This window comes from Lipophrys pholis (genome assembly GCF_963383615.2).
Source record: "Lipophrys pholis genome assembly, chromosome: 12".
Classification (NCBI taxonomy): Eukaryota; Metazoa; Chordata; class Actinopteri; order Blenniiformes; family Blenniidae; genus Lipophrys; species Lipophrys pholis.
Window position 1 is genome coordinate 26232375 of NC_137641.1, and position 22396 is coordinate 26254770.

At 39.8% G+C, this 22396-nt stretch overlaps 1 protein-coding gene across 4 annotated transcripts; it reads left to right on the plus strand.

The window, feature by feature from the left end:
- The first annotated feature begins 4869 nt into the window (after nucleotides 1–4869).
- Nucleotides 4870–19176, plus strand: LOC308118248 (KN motif and ankyrin repeat domain-containing protein 1-like). Of its 4 annotated transcripts, none has more exons than XM_080477589.1 (11): nucleotides 4870–5025; nucleotides 5550–8060; nucleotides 8988–9140; nucleotides 10272–10380; nucleotides 11005–11160; nucleotides 11253–11340; nucleotides 11937–12156; nucleotides 13570–13712; nucleotides 15588–15788; nucleotides 17781–17879; nucleotides 17977–19176. In XM_080477589.1, exons 2-11 carry the CDS (start codon nucleotides 5798–5800, stop codon nucleotides 18037–18039), a joined length of 3495 nt encoding a protein of 1164 aa, XP_080333715.1. In that variant the 5' UTR covers nucleotides 4870–5025; nucleotides 5550–5797; the 3' UTR covers nucleotides 18040–19176. The 4 variants fall into 4 exon arrangements, with proteins under 4 accessions (XP_080333715.1, XP_080333716.1, XP_080333717.1 ...); XM_080477590.1 differs by having other exon boundaries at nucleotides 11005–11133; nucleotides 13570–13718; XM_080477591.1 differs by having other exon boundaries at nucleotides 11005–11133; nucleotides 11940–12156; nucleotides 13570–13718.
- Nucleotides 19177–22396: the final 3220 nt, after the last annotated feature.

A 22396-nucleotide genomic window follows, 5' to 3' on the forward strand; every position in this document is an offset into this window, starting at 1 on the left:
CTTACAGTTTTAAATGTTCGTCACTGTGACCACAAGGCGTCAGACTTCAGCAACATTGTGACTCCTGTTTGTCAGAGTTTGGATCCTATTGTCCCAAAACTGTGAGAACTGATGTGATAGAAGGTGATTTAAAAAAAGAGAGAAAAAAAAAGAAGGTAAATTGAATAAATAAACTATTCGTGCAGGTTATAGCAGTGGCAGCAGAGAAAATCAAGGAAGTACAAGATAGCATAAAGGTTGAAATGGAAAAATACATTTAAAGATACACCGTGGATTGAAAAAGCCTGAAGGAAACAAATAAACACAATATTAAAGTAGCAAAATCAGAATCAATCTGATTTAAAACAACAAACAAAACATAAACGCTGGTTTAAACAGAACTACACCAAAGAAAAGGATATGTGAAAAAAAAAATATTCATCTTACAAAGAGACAAATAACCACAGACACATTCACTCCTAACCACAAAACATGTATTAATGTAAATGTTTACTGTTTATTATTGATTTGACCTACTTTTTTAATTGAAAGAAAATCGTTTTAATGATGGAAATTAAAGAGTCACATGACTTCAATATTTTTACTTTTTCTCAAAATGTATTCGTTGTTTCAGTGAATCTTATCAGATCACTTGTTAAGTGCAGATTTGCCACATGGGGTATATATACACGCTGCATGCATACAGGACTGTCTCAGAAAATTAGAATATTGTGTTAAAGTCCTTTATTTTCTGTAATGCAACTAAAAACATGTAAATGTCATACATTCTGGATTCATTACACATCAACCGAAATATTGCAAGCCTTTTGTCATTTTAATATTGCTGATTATGGCATACAGCTTAAGAAAACTCAAATATCCTATCTCAAAATATTAGAATATCATGAAAAAGTATACTAGCAGGCTATTTAACTAATCACTTGAATCGTCTAATTAACTCGAAACACTTGCAAGGGTTTCCCTGAGCCTTTAAAAACACTCAGCTTGGTTCAGTAAACTAAATCACAAGTATGGGGAAGACTGCTGACCTGACTGCTGTCCAGAGGACCATCATTGACACCCTCCATCAGGAGGGTAAGACACAAAAAGAAATTTCTAAAAGAGCAGGCTGTTCACAGAGTGCAGTTTCAAAGCACATTCACAAAAAGTCTGTTGGAAGGAGGAAATGTGGCAGGAAACGCTGCACAACCAAGAGAGAGGACCGCAGCCTTAACAGCATTGTGAAGAAGAGCCGCTTCCAGAATTTGGGGGAGCTTCAAAGACAGTGGACTGAAGCTGGAGTCCAGGTATCAAAAGCCACCGTTCACAGACGTGTCCGGGAAATGGGCTACAATAGCCGTATTCCCATGGTCAAGCCACTCCTGAACTCAAGACAACGGAAGAAGCGTCTGACTTGGGCTATGGAAAAGAAGCACTGGACAGTTGCAGAGTGGTCCAGAGTCCTGTTTTCAGACGAAAGCAAGTTTTGTATTTCATTTGGAAGTCAAGGCGCTAGAGTCTGGAGGAAGGCTGGAGAGGAGCAATCCAAGTTGCTTGAAATCCAGTGTGAAGTTCCCACAGTCAGCAATGGTTTGGGGAGCCATGTCAGCTGCTGGTGTTGGTCCACTGTGTTTCATCAAGTCCAGAGTCAATGCAGCTGTGTACCAAGAGATTTTAGAGCACTACATGCCTCCATCTGTTGAAAAGCTCTATGGAGATGATGATTTCATTTTCCAGCATGATCTGGCACCTGCCCACAGTGCCAAAACCACCAGTAACTGGTGTACTGACCATGGCATTACTGTCCTCGATTGGCCTGCCAACTCCCCTGACCTGAACCCCATAGAGAATTTGTGGGGTATTGTGAAGAAGAAGCTGAAAGACACCAGACCCAATAATGCAAATGAGCTAAAGGCCGCTATTGAAGCATCCTGGGCCTCCATAACACCTCAGCAATGCCACAGGCTGATTGCTTCCATGCCACGCCGCATTGATGCAGTAATCCGTGCAAAAGGGTTCCCAACCAAGTACTGAGTGCATTAATTGACATTTTCAAATGTTTGATTTTGTTTTGCTGTTATAAATCTTTTTTTTTTACTTGGTCTGAGGAAATATTCTAATATTTTGAGATAGGATATTTGAGTTTTCTTAAGCTGTATGCCATAATCAGCAATATTAAAATGACAAAAGGCTTGCAATATTTCAGTTGATGTGTAATGAATCCAGAATGTATGACTTTTTTTTTTTTTTAATTGCATTACAGAAAATAAAGACCTTTATCACAATATTCTAATTTTCTGAGACAGTCTGTATGTGTTTTGACATTCATGCCTGTTATGAGCACCAGTATAAAAAAAAAGTGAAATATCAAGAGAAAACCATCCAACCGATTTAATGAGAGGATGATTGGGTGAACAAAAACAAAAACTATGTGAATCCAAGGATTTGGTGAAATTATATAATGTTTTTGTTTGTAGCCATTCTGTATAGTTTTACTTTCATGTTTACGATCCTTCATCTATTGAACTGACTTCCTGCCTCCCTGATATTATTCTTCACACCTTGATAAAGCTTATAAATGGATTCCCCTTCCTTGCCGACAGGTGGTATAATGGTAACGGTAAAGTGATGGCTCTGCACTCTGCCAATTTGACTTTGAGTTAGTCGACTTTGAAAAGACCTTGGCTGGGCACCCTCGCCAATAAGAGTAGCCAGAGAACTAAATCATCTCTATTTGTGGGCAATTTGTCTCCCAGGGGACTGGTGAATAATAATAAGTCTTTGAGAGGACTCTGGACCCACTTTCAGTCTGATGATGCAAAATACTCGTGTTTGATTGAAGGTCTTTGGATGTCTCTTTTTGAGAAGCGTGCTACAAATCAGTGCATGTCGCTTGTAAAGAAACAAAGAAAAGTGTTTGTTTTTTTCTAATAAGTCAAAGTTACTACTGCAGGTTCAGATGTGCAAACTTCAAACTCAAATTAGCTCTTGATGGAGTCATTATCTTAAGGTTAAGATTTTTTTCTCTGCAGCACTGCATATGTTTAAAGATGTATTCGAGATTCCTGGCAAAGTACATTATGTTTGTCTGTACTTGTGACATGGTTGCAGAACGGATCACATTTCAAACCAGATCCTTCACACCGTAACTGATTCAAGGGCATTTTCTTGCCACACAACTTGAAAGTCTCACAAGTATGTTGAACTTCTGTAGAATTAATCTCAGGCTTGTATTTCACTCAGGTTTGAGATTTTAGTGTTGGGTGGACCCCAGAAGATCTTGTGATTTTCAAGTAGGCCAGAGACTTGTTGAGAACGACTTTTGGCTTGAGATCAGAATAAATCGCCTCCCAGATGAAAAGCCTCAGTTTGTGTCTGCAGGTCAGTCTAAATATGAGAGCTGATGATGTATGGGGATGCTTTGAGCATTCCTAAAGTTTGTTGTTTCTGTATTATGTTCAAACTGTGTGTTGGAGTTCAGTAGAAAACACAGAACGTACCCATAAATTTAATTCTGGGTTATAAAATGTCTCACCCTGTATCTGTCCTTGTGTTACTAACATTCAGATTGTATGTGTTTCCATCTGTCTCGTAACTGCGGATTTGCCTCTTTTTCCTCCAAATGGGGTTATTTTTTTCCCAAATAACCCTTTAAAGCTCATCTGCGAGCAGCAGGAATGGTGCTTTTGGCCAATGTGGCGACTCTAAAGGCAACTCGGTAAACATTTTGGATTTATTGCCTGAGGCTCGATGCCATTTCAACTTGTTCGCACAGGCTTCAGATGAAAATAAGTCTTCAGATGGATTTATTTTACACCAATGTATCTCGGATTAGCTGGTTGATAATTGTTTAGTCTTGGGAGAGACCAAAAAATATCTTCAAGTCTTCAAATGCCCGGTATGAATGGCAACCTATAACAGCATGCAACTGCATAAGACAGGTTAGTTTTACTCTACTGATGATGTGTTGTTGCAATAGTAATTTCTTCCTGCTTTTTGACATTATATTTCTTTTTTTTTATTACATTAATGAAAAATATACAACTCTGTGAAAGTAGGAAATGTCAGGGTTTTTTTTACATAATATGCTTATAGATAGTTGACTTTCTGTCAAAGGAGAAACGTATTAGTATTACATAAAGGAAGGGGGCCTCTAGAAAGCAAGCTGTGCACAAAACATGCTTACTGATTAGAAAGTGATACAGCATAGCACCGGGGTGAGTCACTGTCCTGCTCTCAGCTTTTTCGCTCTCTGTACTTTCGCAGAATTAACGATAATGTGTCACGGCCCGGTATTGCATTTCCTTTATGCAAGCGTTGTAATGTTATAGCCGTTATTGACTGCTGGAGTCTGTGCTGCGCAAGGGATGAGGGAGGCATCGAGAGGCCACTTGAAGAAGCTGCCAATCACGATGTGAAGTTAATTTTACGGTCATTTTCTTTCCATTTTCAGATCAAGATTTGTTGTTGATATAAACCTGCATTTGTGATACTTTCTGGACACATTCATGGCTCGAGGCAGTCACATCATGAGAAATATGTCAGGTAACTATTATTTCTTTTATACCAGTAGCAATAGTTTGGATGTGCATGTAATTTCTATGCTTTTCTGTAAGTAAATTATATTTAATGTTTAGTTTATTGATGGGAATGTTCTAAAAAAAAAAAAATAGGCTCTTTATCAGCATGATGTACATTCAATAAATTACAATGAAATTATTTCAAGCATCTGCTTGGCTTTTTTTTTGTTTTTTTTATGTTTATCCACCGGCTTAAATGCTTGGGAGATGTCTGTGGTTAGGACAAGCTGCCAGGAGAATGGTTGGCCATTTTAGAGAGAGAGTTGCACAGTAATTATAGAGTGGGCTCAGTCTATGTAGAGAGACATACCATTTGAAGAGAAGTGACTGCTGAAAACAGTGTCTACAATATTGGAAAGTCCTCCCCTGTCTCTCCTCCTCTTGAGAGGGCGACTCTCAGAGATTATCGTCAAAGACATTTTGAGGAGATTGGAGTAGAAACGTTCTCTGATGAGCATTTACTGAGGTGAGTGCAGAAGATAAAAAGCTTTTTAACTGAAGCAGTATGAAGCTGCGGAGTTCAGATATTTAGCATGTTGTTGGTTTTTTCTCTACAATAGTTTGTGATAAAGTCTAAAGAGCTCTCTATGTTTTCAGTATTAGTGATTTGTTCTCTAGGATTAGAGTTCAGTTAAAACTTTTGCAGGGTTTCCATCTACATTGAACTCCTGGGGAACGTCTTAAAGCAAAAAATGCTTTCAGGGGTTAAAATGGTTTAAAACAACCTCAATGTTTGCTATTTAGATTGTTTAAAATAGAAGAAATATCTTTGAATTTGAAATTGAATGAATTATAAAACCTGCTTTTAAATATGGGGGGAAATATTAAATATGTAGGGACTCTCAATAGTTGGTTGACTTAGCTTTTTATGAGCCTTCATTATGTTTAGATTCTCAGCTTTTCAGCCAAGTGCTTATTTTTTTTGGGTTCTTTATGACTCTTTATATGCAAGACTAAGAAATTCAGCCGATTCTTCTGTTGGCGTGACAGGTCAAAGCACAGAGGAGTGCATCCCGGACTTTGGTGGGATTGATTTCAGTTATCTGCCAGACGTGGACCACCTCAAGTGTGTGGAAGGTTTCCAAAACTGCGCCGCCATTAAGCGACTAAGCCTCAGGAGGAGGCCCAGAGTGGCCGTCAATAATGCAGAAAAATCGCAGAGCGGCATCTCGTCGAGCCAGTGGCATTCTGCAGAGTCCTTATCGCCATCTGTCAGTGATGACACGAGACTGCTTGGCATGTCTTCTACGGCTAGAGGCAGACCCCCTCTTCCTCCAGCGCACACCAGCTCATTGGAAAACAAACCCTCCAGGAGTGAAGTTCAACCAACCTCTCAAATACTTTCTGAGTTAAAGCCTCAGCCTGCTGCCAGATCTCTCGCCTCACAACGACAAAGCCCTGTGATGGAAAATACTTGTGCGGAGACCGCCAAGCAGTCGACCCAGGAAGTGACCGGTCAGCCACCCCAGCCGTACCCCCGTCGACGACTGGCCAGCTTTGGAGGTGTGAGCTCCCCTGGGTCGCTCTCACCCTTCACCGGCTTGGGGGCGTATAATCACAACAACAATGGGAACAAGCCTGCTGGTACAGGATCTGATACGCACCTCTACCTTAACTCATCCCTTAGCAGCAGAGGAAGTACAGGCTGCCTGCGGCTGAGCCCACAGAGCTCTGGTCGAAGCACTCCCGTCACTGGTAGCGGCCCCACGCACCTGCAGCATGTCCGTGACCAGATGGTCGTAGCTCTGCAAAGGCTGAAAGAGCTGGAGGAGCAGGTGAAACTCATCCCTGTCCTGCAGGTGAAAATCTCAGTGCTTCAGGAGGAGAAAAGGCAACTAGCTTCTCAGGTCAGGAAACAAGGCAACAATGAACGCTCAAATGAGGTGGTTTGGAAAAGAGCATATGGCACAGAGGGGAGTGACATCGAGGTGAACAGTGAAGATGAAAACGACGACGCCGACTTCAGACAACTGACTGAGGAGATGTGGGCGTGGGATCGAGCCATCAAAGGTGAACATTTAGTGGTATCACATGGAAAAAATAAATCCCCCAACTATGACAAAGCTGTCAAGTCAGTTGCAGTTGGCATGGACGAAGACATATCTGAACCCCTCAAAGAAAACAAATATGTCAATACTGATCAGGTAGAGACACGATCCACCGCTACGGAAGTGTCTGAAGTCAATCTTGGGATTCACACCGAACAGGAGGCCGAGCTGGAGCTCCAACAGCTGATAAACGCTGCCTTAAAGGAGAGAATCTGTCACTTGGAGGCAGAATTAAAAGAATCAGCTCTCCAAACAGAGTTGATCCGTCTGAAACTGGAGCTTCAGGCGGCAGGAGTTAGAAATCGGGTTGATAAGGCCTGCTCCGCCAGGCCGTCCACTGCAAGCATCGGCACAGAGGCAAGGCCTCACACCACCAGTCAGGGAGTGGGTCATCACACAGAGCTTCGAGATACCTGCACAGGTGAAGCCACAGAGCTGAAGACTGTGGGAGTATCCTGTGAACCGTCACTGACGAATGTTTGCACGGGGCCAGATGTACCTATGAACCGATGGGAGGTCAGAGAGCGAGTGGAGACTCGGGATAAGGCAGTGGGGAGCCATGTTTTTACAAGCACACAAGGAGTTGGGACAGAGGTGAAAGTGTGCGATGCAGAAAGCAACACAGAGGAGCCAGTGAAGCAGCTGATGTCTAAGGAGGAAAAGGCAGAGGGTCATGCAGTGGCTTGTGGCGATTGTTCGGTTAATGTGACCATAAGTGAGGCCAAAGAAGTGATTTCCCAAGGTATGACCACAGATCCAATCAGAGGGGTTGATCTGGGAATTATGGCATCGCCCCAGACCGCTTCACGGCGCACCAACACTTTGTCCAGTTCAGTCACTCGCTTCACCAACACCAACCATGCTTTCTGTGCCGATTCCAGCACCAATACGCTCCTCAGCACCCAGGACAAGCACACCAACACCACAAACACTCTCACTCGAACGGTATCCGTGGGCGGCGGGGTCCAAGACATCAAACGCGTGACAGAGACCCGAACAATTGGCGTGGGTGCAAATCTGGGTGTTTCAAAACAAACACCAGAAACCGCCATGAAGGCAACTAGAGACACTGGAGTCGGTTTCACTAACATCAATGATAATTTCCTGGTTGGACTGAATACTCGGAACATGGCCTCTGGACCGTCTCATCTTCCGGACCCCGTCAAGACAAAGAGCGTCGGGGTCGGCGAAGGAAGGATACGGGAGCTGTCAGTTTTGTGCAGTGGACCCGACCAGAAGATCCAGAAAACTACACAGTTGCAGTGGGACCAGGAGCTTAACCATTACATAGAGAAGATGCAGTGGCTCCTTCGGGAGCACGGTGACCTCCTGACAGTGGACTGCACGGACAGTAAGAGCAGCCGAGGGAATAGCGGCTCCCAGCTGACCTATAACAACAACGCTGCAACACAAGGAGAGGAAGAACTCCATCAGCACAATCCTCAGCCAACCGGTAACACTAATCATATTCAGTTTCAATTAAGAGCCAGTGATTAGAGGTTTATGTGAATAGAATACTATGATGACATGTTTACTTACTAGACATTTTGTTTCATTTCATTTACAATTGTTTTAAAACTGTATTATTCATTTAAACTTTTTTCATTTTAATTTATTTCGCTGTTTTTGTGCTGATTTCCCTGCCATTTGAAGCCCACTGATCCTAAATTGTTGGAATAGTTTAAAACCAAATGTGAAAGTTTGTGATGTGCAGATCAATACTTAAATGTATCTATTGTTCTAATGCAAAATTGCAAAAACAGATTGTAACCAAAATCCTTTAATTGCTTTAATTTACCAAAATCCTGGTGTAGTTTAAAAAAAAACAGCTTCGGTTTTCCTGGCATATTCAGACAAAAAAATTAAATAAAGTAAAAGTCTGTGCTATCACACATCATATCTTCACATGTAACATTTACATTTACATATTACTCACTGCAGCATGCTGGAAAAAGCTGATATCACAGCATTTGATTTAAATTCCTTCAACTTTGATACAAAATAGTTCGACCTTCATATTTTTGAATTTCATCAACATTTTTCCTCCAAAGGATATTTTAAGACGTTCAAACTCAATTCTCAACTGGCAAACCTACAAGCTTTTATTGATGTTTGTAGCTTTACCACAGTAAAATAAGCCAGTTAGCTGAATCAACTTTTTCAGGCCTCAAGGTTACTTTCCTGAGAAAGTGTTAATCATGTGATTTCAGTTAATTGATATTTAGACATCTGATTTCAGTTGTCCCACCCACAAATCAGCCGAGGTAAACATAACTCATCCTTTATCACAGTGTGCTGAATGTAATTCTTATCTACAAAACCAGTTGCATACATTTAAAAAAAATAAATAAATAAATACTCTCTTTTTTCCCTCCTGCAGCAAGCAGAGACATTCAGGATCCGTCTCCTGTTCCACTTGAATCTCCTCAGTGTGACAAATTGAGTCCAGGACACTGCCAACAGGGCGGTAATGAATCGGAAGTGAAAAGAATGATTAAAATGTTGGAGGAGCAGGCATCCTCTGCTCTGCAAGGTAATCAGGCATGTTTAAGCTGATGTTTTGTAATTCCAAGCAGTCATGTCCGGAGTACATCTTGCTGGGAGTGTTAAAAAGTATTTTTAGCTTTAAAATATTTGACTTTGAGGCCACTCCCAAGGCGCAGTTTAAACTTATACTCTGGGTTCAGGGGGAAGTGGTTATCGTTGGCTTGGCAAGTGGACTCTGTGAAGGATACACTCGCAATGTTTGGAATGGTATATGGTTTTCGGACCGCATGGCAGTTTGTGGCTCTGGATCTAAAACTGAAGACGTCGTAGGAGGGACCAGTGTCAGGGAGAGCTGTGGCTCTTTAAATGAGGACGACAGATTTGGAGGAATGCGTAGTTAGGTTTGCAACAAGTCAAACTTAATTAGAGGTAAACGTAGCACAGAAAAAGTAAGAGAATTGTGTTTGGTAGATTGTGGCTTTCTTGTAACAATGCTGCTTCTGTGGATTTTAAATAGTACCTTGTTTGTTAGGGACATGCATTTGTGGGATGAGTGGTAAAGCCAATTGTATTTCCTTCATTAAAAATCTGCTAAATCTTCTCCGTCAACACCATGACATTGTCACGTTTAGGCCGAGAGAGGTGGACTCATAATGCCAGACAACGTGGTTGGAAACCAAGGTTGTCATTTTATTAAAAAAGGGGAAACCAAAAATCGAAGAATCTGAAAGGTGAAAGTCTAAGGAGAGCGATAACGACAAAAAGACTCTGAAGTGCCGAAGCACATGACGGTAGAGACAGAAAACCGCAGACTGACTGGCCATCAGAATCACACAGCAAAAGCCCAATATATATACTAAAGCCACCAGGTGACAACAATCACACACTCAGGCACAGGTGAAAGACATTAGGGTGAAGAACAGCAAGCAAACATGAGGAGGGGAAGCCAAGGAGCCTGAAAGGAGAGACAGAAGCACACTACATGCTCAGTCCTGCTGCTCACCCACCAAGCGCATGTTCCTAATAAAAGTGGCACCATTTAAAATTGAAATGAAGAGGTTTTCCGTCACGAAGCACTCACACACAGAAAACATCTTATTTGTTTGTTTTTTAAAAGTTTAGGTGACACGTTGTTAAAAATGAATTGTGTTACTGAGGCTTGTGTTGCTGTTTCTAGACGGGTCAAATAATGCTGGTAAGCCTCGGCCTGTGATGAAGAAGCAGAACGGGGACCAGAGCTGCAGCAGCAACAGAAAAAACATGAAGTTTTTGAAAGTGACGACAGGGTGCGTATTAAAATGCCTCCAACAGTGTGTTGCACTGTAAAGAAACATGCAACACCTGGATGGAACTTTCGTAACTTTTTGTACTGCAGCCATACATGTATAATTAATAATACATGTCTGATTTGTTGAGGTATGTTTTCAACTTTGCCAGTGAAGACGTTGATAAACTGTACGATGACAGTCTTTCCTCAAAGGGGTCATCTTTTCTGTTATGTTTATAGTTATGTTGTCTTTTTTTGTTGCTTTCACTGGTTGCACATTAGCTGTACTGCTAAACACTGCCCCCACAGGTCGTTAGTGGTATGACTCTATTTTCTATTTCTATTTTCCGATATATCCCTGTAAATGTACAAATATTAAGGCTCCGCCTATGTCTGTGTTTTTAACATTCCGCATATTTGGGTCTTTACTTTCACCTGTATTCCCACCTACTGGGCAAATGTTTCACTGACCCCAGTCATAAATAGTTAGGAGCAAAGGGAAATATATTCATTAACTAACTGTACTGGGATACCACATACTGTATTCCAAAGGTCGACTCTTAGACTTAATAGAACGAGTGTGAAAGTTGTGATGTGTTGTGCCCAAATGTAAAAGTCTTGAGCTCTTGTGTTGCCTTCCTAGATTGGACCCTGTTTCAACTTATGAGCAGGAAGAGGAGAAAATAAGAGGAAATAAAACACAGAGGGAAGCATCTCAAGACGGACTCCAAGCAAGAAAGGGAAAAGATGGCTCCAACAAGCGATTTAAAGGGTCTGTAAAGTTTAATACACAACAGAGGTAATGTGGAAAAAGTCAATAAAAGGGTTAAAGCCAGGCTCAGGATCGCCTCTTATCATCTTCTAACCCATATATTTTTTTATGATTTTCAGGTACAAGTTAACTGAAAGGATGTTCTTTGCCTGCCAAGCTTTAAAGATGCACCTGAGTGATGACAACACTTTATCCAGCAGGGAATTGGTACGTTTTCTCCACTTCATCCAGTCTGAAGGTTTCTGTGTGGGCAGATGCGTGATCCTGGATATATGTGCACATTTAATAGTATGTCCCTAAACGGGTGTGGAGGGAAGTTGGGCCAGGGCGTGTACAAGTATGTCATTTAAAAAAGAAATGACATTGGCATTGGATAGAAAAAGAGCTGGAATGTGTCGGTGTGGTCATTTTCCAGCGGGGACATTTATTTTGCTGAACTGGAGCACAGTGGCTTTTCTGCTATACTTTCCAAACAACAAGGGGAAGGATCACAAACAGGAATATGTCAGAAAGGGAAATCAATCACGTTGAAACTAGAAATGCCGAGAAACATAATGGCAGACGTCAAAATCTTTTCTTTCATTATCTTATTTTTTTAGCTTTTTGAATTGTTTGATTACGCTGCTTGTCTGCCTTTTTTCAGTCACATCAATTACCCAATGCTACTATCTATCCAAAGTTTAAATTGCTGTGATTACTCAACTCCAACAACTTGGAAGGCATTTATGAGTGATTATCTAAAAAAAACCTGTGCTTTATTTTTGCTGTCTGCGTATTTATTTATTTATTTTAATTCCTTGCAGCAGGATTGTCTCCACACACTCCAGCAGGAGTGGTTCTCCGTGTCCAGTCACAAGTCGGCTTCTCCCGACACTGTGGAGGACTACTTGTGCACGTTTGGGGCCATTTCGCCCTCAGTGTTGCAACACATTGCCAATATGGCCGACAGCAACGGAAACACAGCTCTACACTACAGCGTTTCACACTCCAACTTCGGTGTTGTCAAGAAGCTGCTGGATGCAGGTATATTAACATTCAAAGGCAGAGGATGTTGTGTTCTTATGGCTTTTGTCATTCAAATCTGCTGCTTTCACTTCGATGCATCGTTAAAAAAGGAGAAATAGTCTGACTGATGCTCTTTGACCTGCTGTGGTTTAAAAGCTGTTGCATAGATGTGTTTCACCCCAGTTACCCAAGACAAAAACAAAACAAAACAAGGACATGGTTGAATGATTCAGCTGCACACGAGCCAAATGAGTCTTCTGGTTTTGGTTTTTCTGTGTGTGGCTTAATGTGCTTCCCATCGGCCACTGGGGGGCAAAAGGGAGCAAAGCCGAGCAAGTGAAACTCTGCGTCTGGAACAACAATGTAATATTGTGAGCGTCTATGAAAAAAACCTTGTCGTAACCACAGCTTGTCTAACAAATATGTGAATACAACACACACACGTGTGTGTTTAAAAACTGCACCACAACACCATGTGCTCTTGGTTGTAATTACAGAAACTGATATCCTTTAAAAATCTTCCCTGGTAGTAAGTACAGTTTCTCTTCCTGCCTTGATATTGAGCACAGATTGCTTAATTATTTTTCAAAAAATGGATTATAAATGAAATGAATGTGCACTTGAAGTTTGAATGGGTTGATGCGGGTCAGAAAGATCTTTCAGAGCCAGGCTATTCAGAAACTTTCCTCCATACAGATTGAAGAGGGGCTCAACAAAATGGGTGTCCTGCTGAAGGACATTGTTCTCCTACTTTTGTACCAAGGCCTTGCTATTGCTTTCACAAGACATCAAACCCAAAGCTCCTCCCCAAGGGAAGGTTGAATAGAAATATGTTGTAAACAAAAACATAAAAGTGACAAAAACAACAGGGGGAAAACAAAAAGCCAATTATTCCTCAGTGTCACGTGATTACATTTAAATGAAGAATGTTCACCTTGAAAAGAAGGGGGGGGGGGGGGGGGGGGTCACAAAGCCCTCTTTGATTTTAAGGGGTATTACACTTTAAAGTGAAAATGGTGGAATGTTAGGCTAAAGAGAAATTGGTCGAGCGGTTAAAAAAAAAAAAAAAAGAGTAACAAGACCATTATATTGAAGCAATGGACAAAATTAGAGTTCGATGCATTTATTGTGGTGAAAAATTTTAAGTTTGAAAATATCCGAGCAGAAGCTGCAGCAGTCCACCAAACAACCCCGAGACGCCGTGTCAACCCAAAGGCTTTATCCTCAGAAAAAAAGAACCCATCGTTACAGAATATAGTTAGGGCAGTAACTCATGAAGATACTTTAAATACATGTTGAGTTGACTACGATTTGGATTAGAATGGATTCAATTGATGAATACATTGAGTTAAAAGAGTGACACACTTTCTTCTTTTTTTCTTCCTTCTTTTTTTAATTCACACTACCCCGGATGGACCTTCATCCCTACAGAAGTGTGCGACGTGAATCGGCAGAACGCGGCGGGTTACACGCCCATCATGCTGGCGGCGCTCGCCGCCGTGGAGAACGTAGAGAGCATGAGCGTGGTGGAGCAGCTCCTCTCTGAAGGAGACGTCAATGCCAAGGCCAGCCAGGTCAGGGTGAGGTTATGATGCTTTTCTTCCCATTTCTGGAAAGTGAGGCACTTTACTGCACAATGGGGGATTGGGGGGGGGGGGGGGGGGGGGGGGGGTGAATGATTCTTTCGTGGTACAAATGAAAGTAGTTTTTTCTGTCGTTTAAGTTTCTCCGCTTGCAATTCACATGAGTGGATGTTGTAATATCTTAAAATGTTATATGCGTAAAGGTTAAATGAGCTTGAAAGATTTAAGAAATGCCGAGTGCAGTTGCTGAGTTGGCAAAAATACTCTTATCCTTGACTTGAGCAGAAGATACTTGAGCAAAAAAAAAAAGACAAGCAAAAGTTCAAAATTACAGTTTCTGAAATGTACTCAAATACAGAAGTAAAAGAAAAAAAATTATATTTCATAGTACTTTAATTTATTCAATCATTATTAACGTCACTAAATTCACCACCTCCTGCAACTCATTGTCGATTACTTATATTTTTCAACCTCTTTGATCTTTCACTGTAACTTTAAATAATCTTCACAGAGGTTAAAGTAAGACATACATATATTTATGACCAAATGTTGGTAGGAAAAGTAAGAAATTCACCAGAAAAAGTACAGATATCTGGAAAATATACTTTCCATCTCTGGTAAGTTGTCAGTATTCAAGAGTGACTGATAGCTTCTGTGCGTATCCTCAAACATCACACGAGTGAAATCAGTCATTTGAGCTTCTCCTGGCACAAGGGTGACCTCAAAGGTGTTATTACCTGCTTTAAAGCTGAAAAGCTCGTCTCACAGGAAGAGTGAAGAGACACGGTGCAATGCTGAGATTAATGTACAGATCCAGAAGCTTTTCACTGTCTGTGTCATTCGGTAACAGGTGTAGACGTGGTTAGGAAAAGTATAGGCTGGAACAGAGTAACATTACTACTTTTTGCTGTAAGACATTCTCTCACCACTGTCTCATTGTTGTTTTTCATCCTCCCTTTGTTTTGGTTTTGTTTTGTTTTTTCGTCCTTTGTTGTGTCCTGTCTAGCAGCAGCACCAGACAGCATGCAGACAGAATGGGGCCCCATTAGGGGGATTCACAAAGTGTCATTGCAATCTAAGTAATTTTAAGTGTTATGTTGTTGATATGGAGCAAATATCAGCCGTCTCTCGGGGCCCCCTTGTGGCCATTATATTGTGACAAATAGGGTCCACCTTTACGGGGATTCAGTAAAATAAAGAGGTTAAATATTGTCATTGCTATTAACAAATATCCGTCTTCTCTTCTTCTTCGAGGTGACAAAATGACTGATCTCATTGATAATGTTGGATGCTTCAGACAGAAACACCCCAATCTGTTGTTTTTTACATATTAAACACCAATAATAGCAACTCAAGCCACAGTATATATCTGTCATTCGATAGATAAATTGCAGTTCAATTTCAATTAAGTTAGAATGCAAGTTTGTCTTCAATGTTAAAATGCATGTTTGCACACTGAAACATTTTACGCTTGCATGTGTCCTGTTATAACCTGAGGTTTTGATGCACTGCTTTCACACCGTGTGAATAGATATACAGCAACAAGAGAGAGTCAGTGATCTATTTGCACAATAAGTGGTCGTAAAATGTGATCTTTGAGTGGAAAGTACAGGCAAATGCTAAGTTGGGGATTTAATAGCACATAAACAGTTATAAGTTAAGTTGTTTTTCTTCATTGTCCTCCTTTGGGTAAATTCCTTCTCTGTATAGTAGCACTGATTCTCTATATCTCTATATAAAGTCTATATTTGAGATCACGTTTTGAGTTTAATCCTGTGAAAAGTATAATCATGATGCCTGAAAAGTGTGAATTCAGCTTCATTCATCCAGTTTCTTGTCATCTGGCCCTCGCCGGCCGCTGTCCAGGCCGGTCAGACGGCTCTGATGCTCGCTGTGAGCCACAGCAGGATGGACATGGTGCGGGCGCTGCTCACACAGGGGGCGGAGGTCAACGTCCAGGACGACGAGGGCTCCACGGCGCTGATGTGTGCGTGCGAGCACGGCCACGCCGACATCGTGAAACTGCTGCTGGCACAAGCCCAGTGTGACGCCACTCTGACTGACAGTGTATGTGAGTCACGGCCTCAGTGAGCCTGTTGACTTCAAGCTCCGAAGTGGTCGAATTTTGTTTCAGGCGCTTTATTAGAAAACCAGGGTAACCTGTTGTTTTAAAACATGCTCTTAACTATGTGAGACACAGACGGGCAGAAGTTTTATCCACTGTGTGAAACTAGAAGAGGTCTGAAGCGCCTCAATATGTAATACTGTAATAAATTTTCAACTCAATAACACCACATTTTGGAATAAATTTTGCCGCATTTTGTAATAACTTCTTACATATCGCAAAGGTTAGCACAAAATGTGGGTTAAATGATTAAATGCACTCAGTGGCACTTACAATCTGGTTTCATTTATTCAAGAAAAAATAAATGTCTGGTGAAAATACTGACTAACTTCTACCAGCCACAATGGCAGGTGACCTAAAAAGATAAACCGGATTTAGAGCCCTGCATTCTCCCATTGATATGTTGGCAGAAGCAAAGTGACATGTAATTCAAGTCCAACTGAATCTTCTTCTCATTAAATGTACATGAATAAAAGGCAAAATCTATTACATAATGCACCAAATTATTAAATTTTCTTTAAAATAATAACTGCTGCAAAATGTAACAAGTTATTATAAACCGCGGCAAACTTAATTACAAAATGCGTTCAAGAATTTTATTACAAAATGCAGCAGATTATTACGAAATGCGGCATTATTACATAATACGTTGAAAATGTATTACATTATTACATATTGCACCATTATTACATAATGCGGTGCTACATGCCTATGGGGTCATTTTGAAAATGTAAAAAATTACAATAGAAGACTTTATATAACAACTACTGTTTGTTATTTCCTTACTGGGCATTGCAGTGTTTTCGTCAGAGTACTGAACATAACACGACACTGAGACCTGAGCCCACAGATCAATGTGAGCGAGTTGCTTTATTGATGAAGTAGCGTTAGAATTGAAGCCAGACGGACAGAATTTTAAAATACAGGTGTGTTGAATGCTGCAAAATGCCGCAAAACAAACTACGTTTGGACATTTCACTGTTTTGCACAATGAATATAAATACATTTTTCAATAGAATTTTCAACTTGATTTTTTAAATTAAATTAAATTAAATTAAATTAAATTAAATTAAATTAAATTAAATTAAATTAAATTAAATTAAATTTAATTAAATTTAAAAAATTTGTTAAATTTTTTGTAAAATTTTTAATTAAATTTGAGTGTAGATGAATGTAAAATAATACAATGTGAAAAATTGCACATTATGGGGCTTATACAAAGTCATCCTTATCAGCAAACCATTGAAACATAGAATCCTGAAAGTCAATGCAACTTCAAATAGACCAGACAGAAAATGATTGAGGTGCACTGGTTACACATAAGTCTCTAGATTTTCAAATGTTTTTAAGAAAATTATGACCTAAAGTGAACTCAAGAAATTCCAGAGACTCCTACCAGTTTGCACCAAAAGAAAGGAAAACCTATGGAGTTGTCCAAAAATTCATATTCAAAGGACCATTTGAGATCAAAATAAGCTCTATGTGGCTCATTAACTAAAATGACATATTCCTGCTGTATTTCCAGGGTTTGGATTTCCCATTTTCTAGTGAGAGTTCAGTAATCGTTCCACATCATTATTATTAGTTTACAATGTCTCACAGGTTGTTAAAACTCTGTGCCGGCCAGGTTAATCAAGAACAGTTGAAAGCAGACGTTTTTATAACATGAAACCAAGAATGCATTCATCTACAATAGGAACAGCATGGAGTCGTGATTTCCTCTCTGCAGGGCCACGATAGAACAAACTTCGTTCAAAATGTAGTAATTGTGACGATAATTCCCTTTGATTGTCAAGAATAAAAGGATCTTCTAACCGAATGAAACATGGCAATATTTTTTGAAATTGCTGTATTTTAGATTGTCATGATTACTAAGTTGGTGATGATCAATGATCATGATCAATGAGAAAATGGATCATTTCATGTGTCACCAGGATGGCAGCACGGCCCTGTCCATTGCTTTAGAAGCGGGACACAACGACATCGCGGTGCTCCTTTACGCCCACGCCAATTTCTCCAAAGGACAGACGGCGGTATGCAGATTTACACTGTGACACAAATTACATATTCTGACGGTTTGACAGGAGGATTTCTTTTTTAACTTTTTGCGATGTATTTGTGTCCTAACAGGCGGCAGTGGCTCGGCACAGTGGGAAGCTTCACTCCACTGGTGGAAGAAGCATCTTTGAATGAGGCGACGCCCTACAAATAGAACAAATGCCGCATGAATCTTACGTTTGAGGTGACAGAGTATGAGTTTATGACGTAAAAGCGGGTCGAAATGGTGAATTATGATTGTTGAACAACGGGCGGAAGCTTTCCAACTTTTCACCAGTAAAGCATGTTCATGATATGATAAATTCAGCAAAACTAAAAATGCACGATATACAAAAATCACTCAACAGTTACAATACATAGTATACGTTTTATTGCTGTATTTTTACTAACTGTATTTTTCAAGATATATATATATATATATATATATATATATATATATATATATATAAGCTACTGCTTTTACTGTGTTTATGGTTGAACTGATCTTTCAAGAAGCTTGCTATCATGTTCCTTTTCTTTTCTTCATATTATCAACCAAAACTACAACGACATGCTATCGAAGGTGAAGTCGGTGAGATGTACATAAGTATTTCAACACATTTTCATTTTCCAGCTCAAGTTTGTCTTTTTTTTTAATGCAATTTTGTAGGAGCGAAACACTTATTGTATCTATTACAAGAATGACATTTTAGTAAATACTTTATATCAAAAAATAAATATTAAACTAGCTATTGTTTTACTCTGAAATTCTTTGTGTTTTGCATGTGCGTGTTGTCTTGCCCACATTGTAGAATAGTGGCTGTTGCTCTTTCCCGACAGAATTGAATATTCCGGGTTCGAGTCTGGGCTTGCGGGGGTCTTTTTCAAATAAAGTTTGCATGTTCTCCCCATGATTATGTCAGTTATCTTCAGCTCCCGCAGTTCGAAACAACATGCATGATGGCCCACTATTGGATAAAGCAATATACATTTCTACTGCATATTCTTATTTTCCTGGGTAGAAGGCGTCTCAAAACAGACTGAATCAGGTCAGCTGGACCCGTTCATATGTCTTGGATGACATTTCGCCCCATTATCCAAATCTAGTTGACCTGATTCAGTTTGCTTTGAGAAAACATTTCAAGAATGTATCTACAAATATACAACTTCACTCATATTAAGTGATTTTTATCCAACATTCAGTCTGGATCCTGGTCCTGCCGAACCTCGTTAGAAATAAGGAATTTCTTTTCCACTGTCGTCAATGTTTGCTTAGTTGGAATTATTGTTGTTTTTTTTCCCCTTCTTGTTTTCTATTGAATGTAAAGAGAAATATCTAAATCCTGCCTTGTTCGAATACCATATCTTTAACATTTCTTCTCTGTTTTAAGACAGCTTCTTTCCCTCTCTGTATCTTCTACCTCTGCAGGTATTATCCTCAGTAAAGTCAGTGTCCCTCATTTACTGTCACCTCGATGAGTGTTCATTATCTATTCCACAGAAGACGATGCAGCGAGATATAAAACTCCCAACATGGTTTGTTTGCTTTGGACATTGCAGATATTAACCTCAATAGCCTGGGTAATTCTTGGCTCTGCTGCTGTTTGCACAAACTGAAAAGCTAAACAAAAATTGAACTTAGTCATAAATCATTTATCAAACACCCAGAACAAACTGTGCACCACAGTTCTGGATGGTTGAATAAATATTCCTTGTGAGGGGCACTGGCCTGGGTGCAGTGTTTGTGGGGTGATAAACCTGCTCTGGAGTTGTCCTGCAAGTGAGAGACCGTCTCATTTTAATCTTCCATAAGAGCACTTTTGGCAATTGAGCATGTGATGAGCCATAAATTCAAAGATCTTTTTCTTTTTTTAAGGCGCATAGGCGCAACGTCTTTTTTTTTTTTTTTTTTAATCCTATTCTGAACCTTTTTAAGGACCCACGGCTGGAACGTCCCAATGCTTTTCTTTGACATTAACCTTTTATCAGGCAGTAGCCGTGTGAGGCGACTTCCACATTTCTGCTTGTTTACCCAGAACTGACCACGGAAAAGTGAAGCGATTACAGAACACAAGTGAAATGTTCACACTGCAAAATCCACTGCAGAGAACCCAGAAGGGAGTCACTCAGAGGAAAGACTGAGTAATTAACCTCAAATGCACTTTTCTCAATCGTGAGCACAAACACAAAGAACTCCGCAAAGAAAGGCACAGAAGTCTGACCTGGATTTGAACCAGGGGCATTCAGGTTATATGAAGCAACAAATCTTTTTGCTCTTGGGGATTTTTTTTTTCTTTCTCCCAGAATATGAAGTATGTCATTTTATTCAACATCTTTGTAAACGAATGGAAATTTTTGACCTTTTCTTTTACCCGAGCCAGCTTTTGATAAAAGCACACAATCACAATATTTTTGTTTTAGAATATCAAATGCTCAATAAGTGGTTCAGATGGGTTTTTTGTTTTGTTTTTTTGTGTAAACCAAAAAGTTTTAGAGGGAGACCAGAGTTATAGAGGTATAGCACCATTACATCTGTGAATGTTGCATGTTTCCTCCCACAAAACAATACCGTTTTATTTGTGACTCTCCATTTCCCGTAACTGTTTATGAGCGTGTGCTAACTGGATTTTCCCTGTGATGTACTGCTGACCCGTCCAGGGTGTCTCCTGCCTTCAGCTGGGATGCTTGGGAAGATGTATTTAAATTTAAAAACTTTAAATTGTTGTAACCTAATTCCTGAAAAGTCTTCAACAAGAACGTTTTATGTCTTCAACAATAAAAAATGTGGTATTTACACAATAACGACAGAACTATATCACCCGATAGTTGTGTTGTATGGGTGGGGAATGTTATTTATTTACCCCCCTCCCAAAAAAAACAAAATTTCTAAAGATATTTCTCTCTTAATGAAACATGTAGTGTTTTGTTTTTTTCTTTCTGTCACTAAGCTTTTGTTCTCTAGTGCTGCCCACACAATTTGCATTTTACCTGTTTCCAAGGCTTTTTAAAAGTGGTGTTTCGGTGTGAAAGATGAAAAGCTGCCAAAAAAAAAAAAAAGAAGAAGAAAGAAAAAAACGTGACAATAAAATGATGTTGTTGTTGCTGTTCAATGCCGCGGGCGACCGCCACCCCGCGTGTCACTGTGTCCCAGTCCGACAAGCTTGTGCATGTGTGACTGAGAGCTCTCTGAATCATTTCCCAGCAACGGCAATAAAATACAATGATATACAAGGTCCACCATCAAAATTTGCTGTTGCCATGGTAACAGTCAGCAGTTTTGAGCAAGTGGTTCTTGGGAACATAATTCAGAGATAATGTCTGTGTTTCACCGAGGTGAGTCGCTTCAGTCATTCACTCCAGTACAAACAGCAACATGCCTTTTCGCTCATTTGAGGAGACGCAGTGAGAAGCTGAGATCTTTTTTTTTTTTTTTTTTCCTGCACAGTTGTATTTATCTGAAACCAAAATGAGCAATCATAAGTCATCCTGTTACAATAATGTCAGACATGTTGTCAATGGGTGTCCACGTTGCAGCCTGCACAGTTCATCTGTTTACAGGGACAAAATGTTGCAGGTTCATTACGTCGGCTGGTCCGTGAATAATTAAGCGGCTCTTCTGAATATTTCAGGTGAGCAAGTGATGCCGCTCATCTTTTTTCAACAAGTAAAACGAACTGCAACATGCAGTCGTATCAGAATCAAAATGTATTTTCCATTAGGTTACATTTCAGGCTGTCACCAGTAGGAACAATTGTTGTACTTTTGACAGAAAACTCATCATGAAAACATAATGTTGTTGTTCCCGTTCAGCAATCCGGACATTAGGAAATTATTGATATCAAAAGGGCCTTTAGAGTGATTTAAGATTTCCTCCTTCAGGTGTAAATATCAAACACTCTGATAAATGTAGTTTAGGAATAATTTGAGGGAAACTTTTCTTTTTTTTTTTACTTTGCAAGGATTAAGATTTGGAAGAGATTGATCTGACACTTATTTTATGTATTATAAATCAATGCTTGACTGTTGCAATCATATTTTATATTTAATCTATGACCCCCCTCTGAGTTATATAATATAACCCAGTTTGATGATATTAACAGCAATCTGCAAACTCACTATATATACATCACATGAAAAGGACAGCAGGCGCCCCCTAGAGCTCATGATAATTATGACAAGTGCAATTATGGAAATTCAGTGACACAATATTGTGCTAATAACTAAACTGTTTGAAATTACATGACTTAACAAACTATGTTCCAGAAACTAATTAAACCTTTTTTTTTTAAAGTGTGTTTTTGTCTGTATCACTATGAATCTGTACAAACCAAAACACCACAGACTTTAGTCATCAGGTGGGCAAATATCTGCACTCATGATAACCTGGGTGTCCTGGCTGTGTGAAAAGACAATTGTCTGTTGACAAATTTACTGGAGAACATCATATTTACATGCTCATATAATGCCGTGTGATGTGTGATTTCGCCAATACCGATACAATGCCGATATTTTG

What these genes read in the sequence shown, in the direction of transcription:
- LOC308118248 (XM_080477589.1), top strand. Translation starts at nt 5,798, where the DNA reads ATGTCTTCTACGGCTAGAGGCAGACCCCCTCTTCCTCCAGCGCACACC. An exon ending in GCACAATCCTCAGCCAACCG is followed by an intron (nt 8,061 to 8,987) that starts GTAACACTAATC and finishes TCCCTCCTGCAG; the next exon opens with CAAGCAGAGACATTCAGGAT. An exon ending in ACGCCACTCTGACTGACAGT is followed by an intron (nt 15,789 to 17,780) that starts GTATGTGAGTCA and finishes ATGTGTCACCAG; the next exon opens with GATGGCAGCACGGCCCTGTC.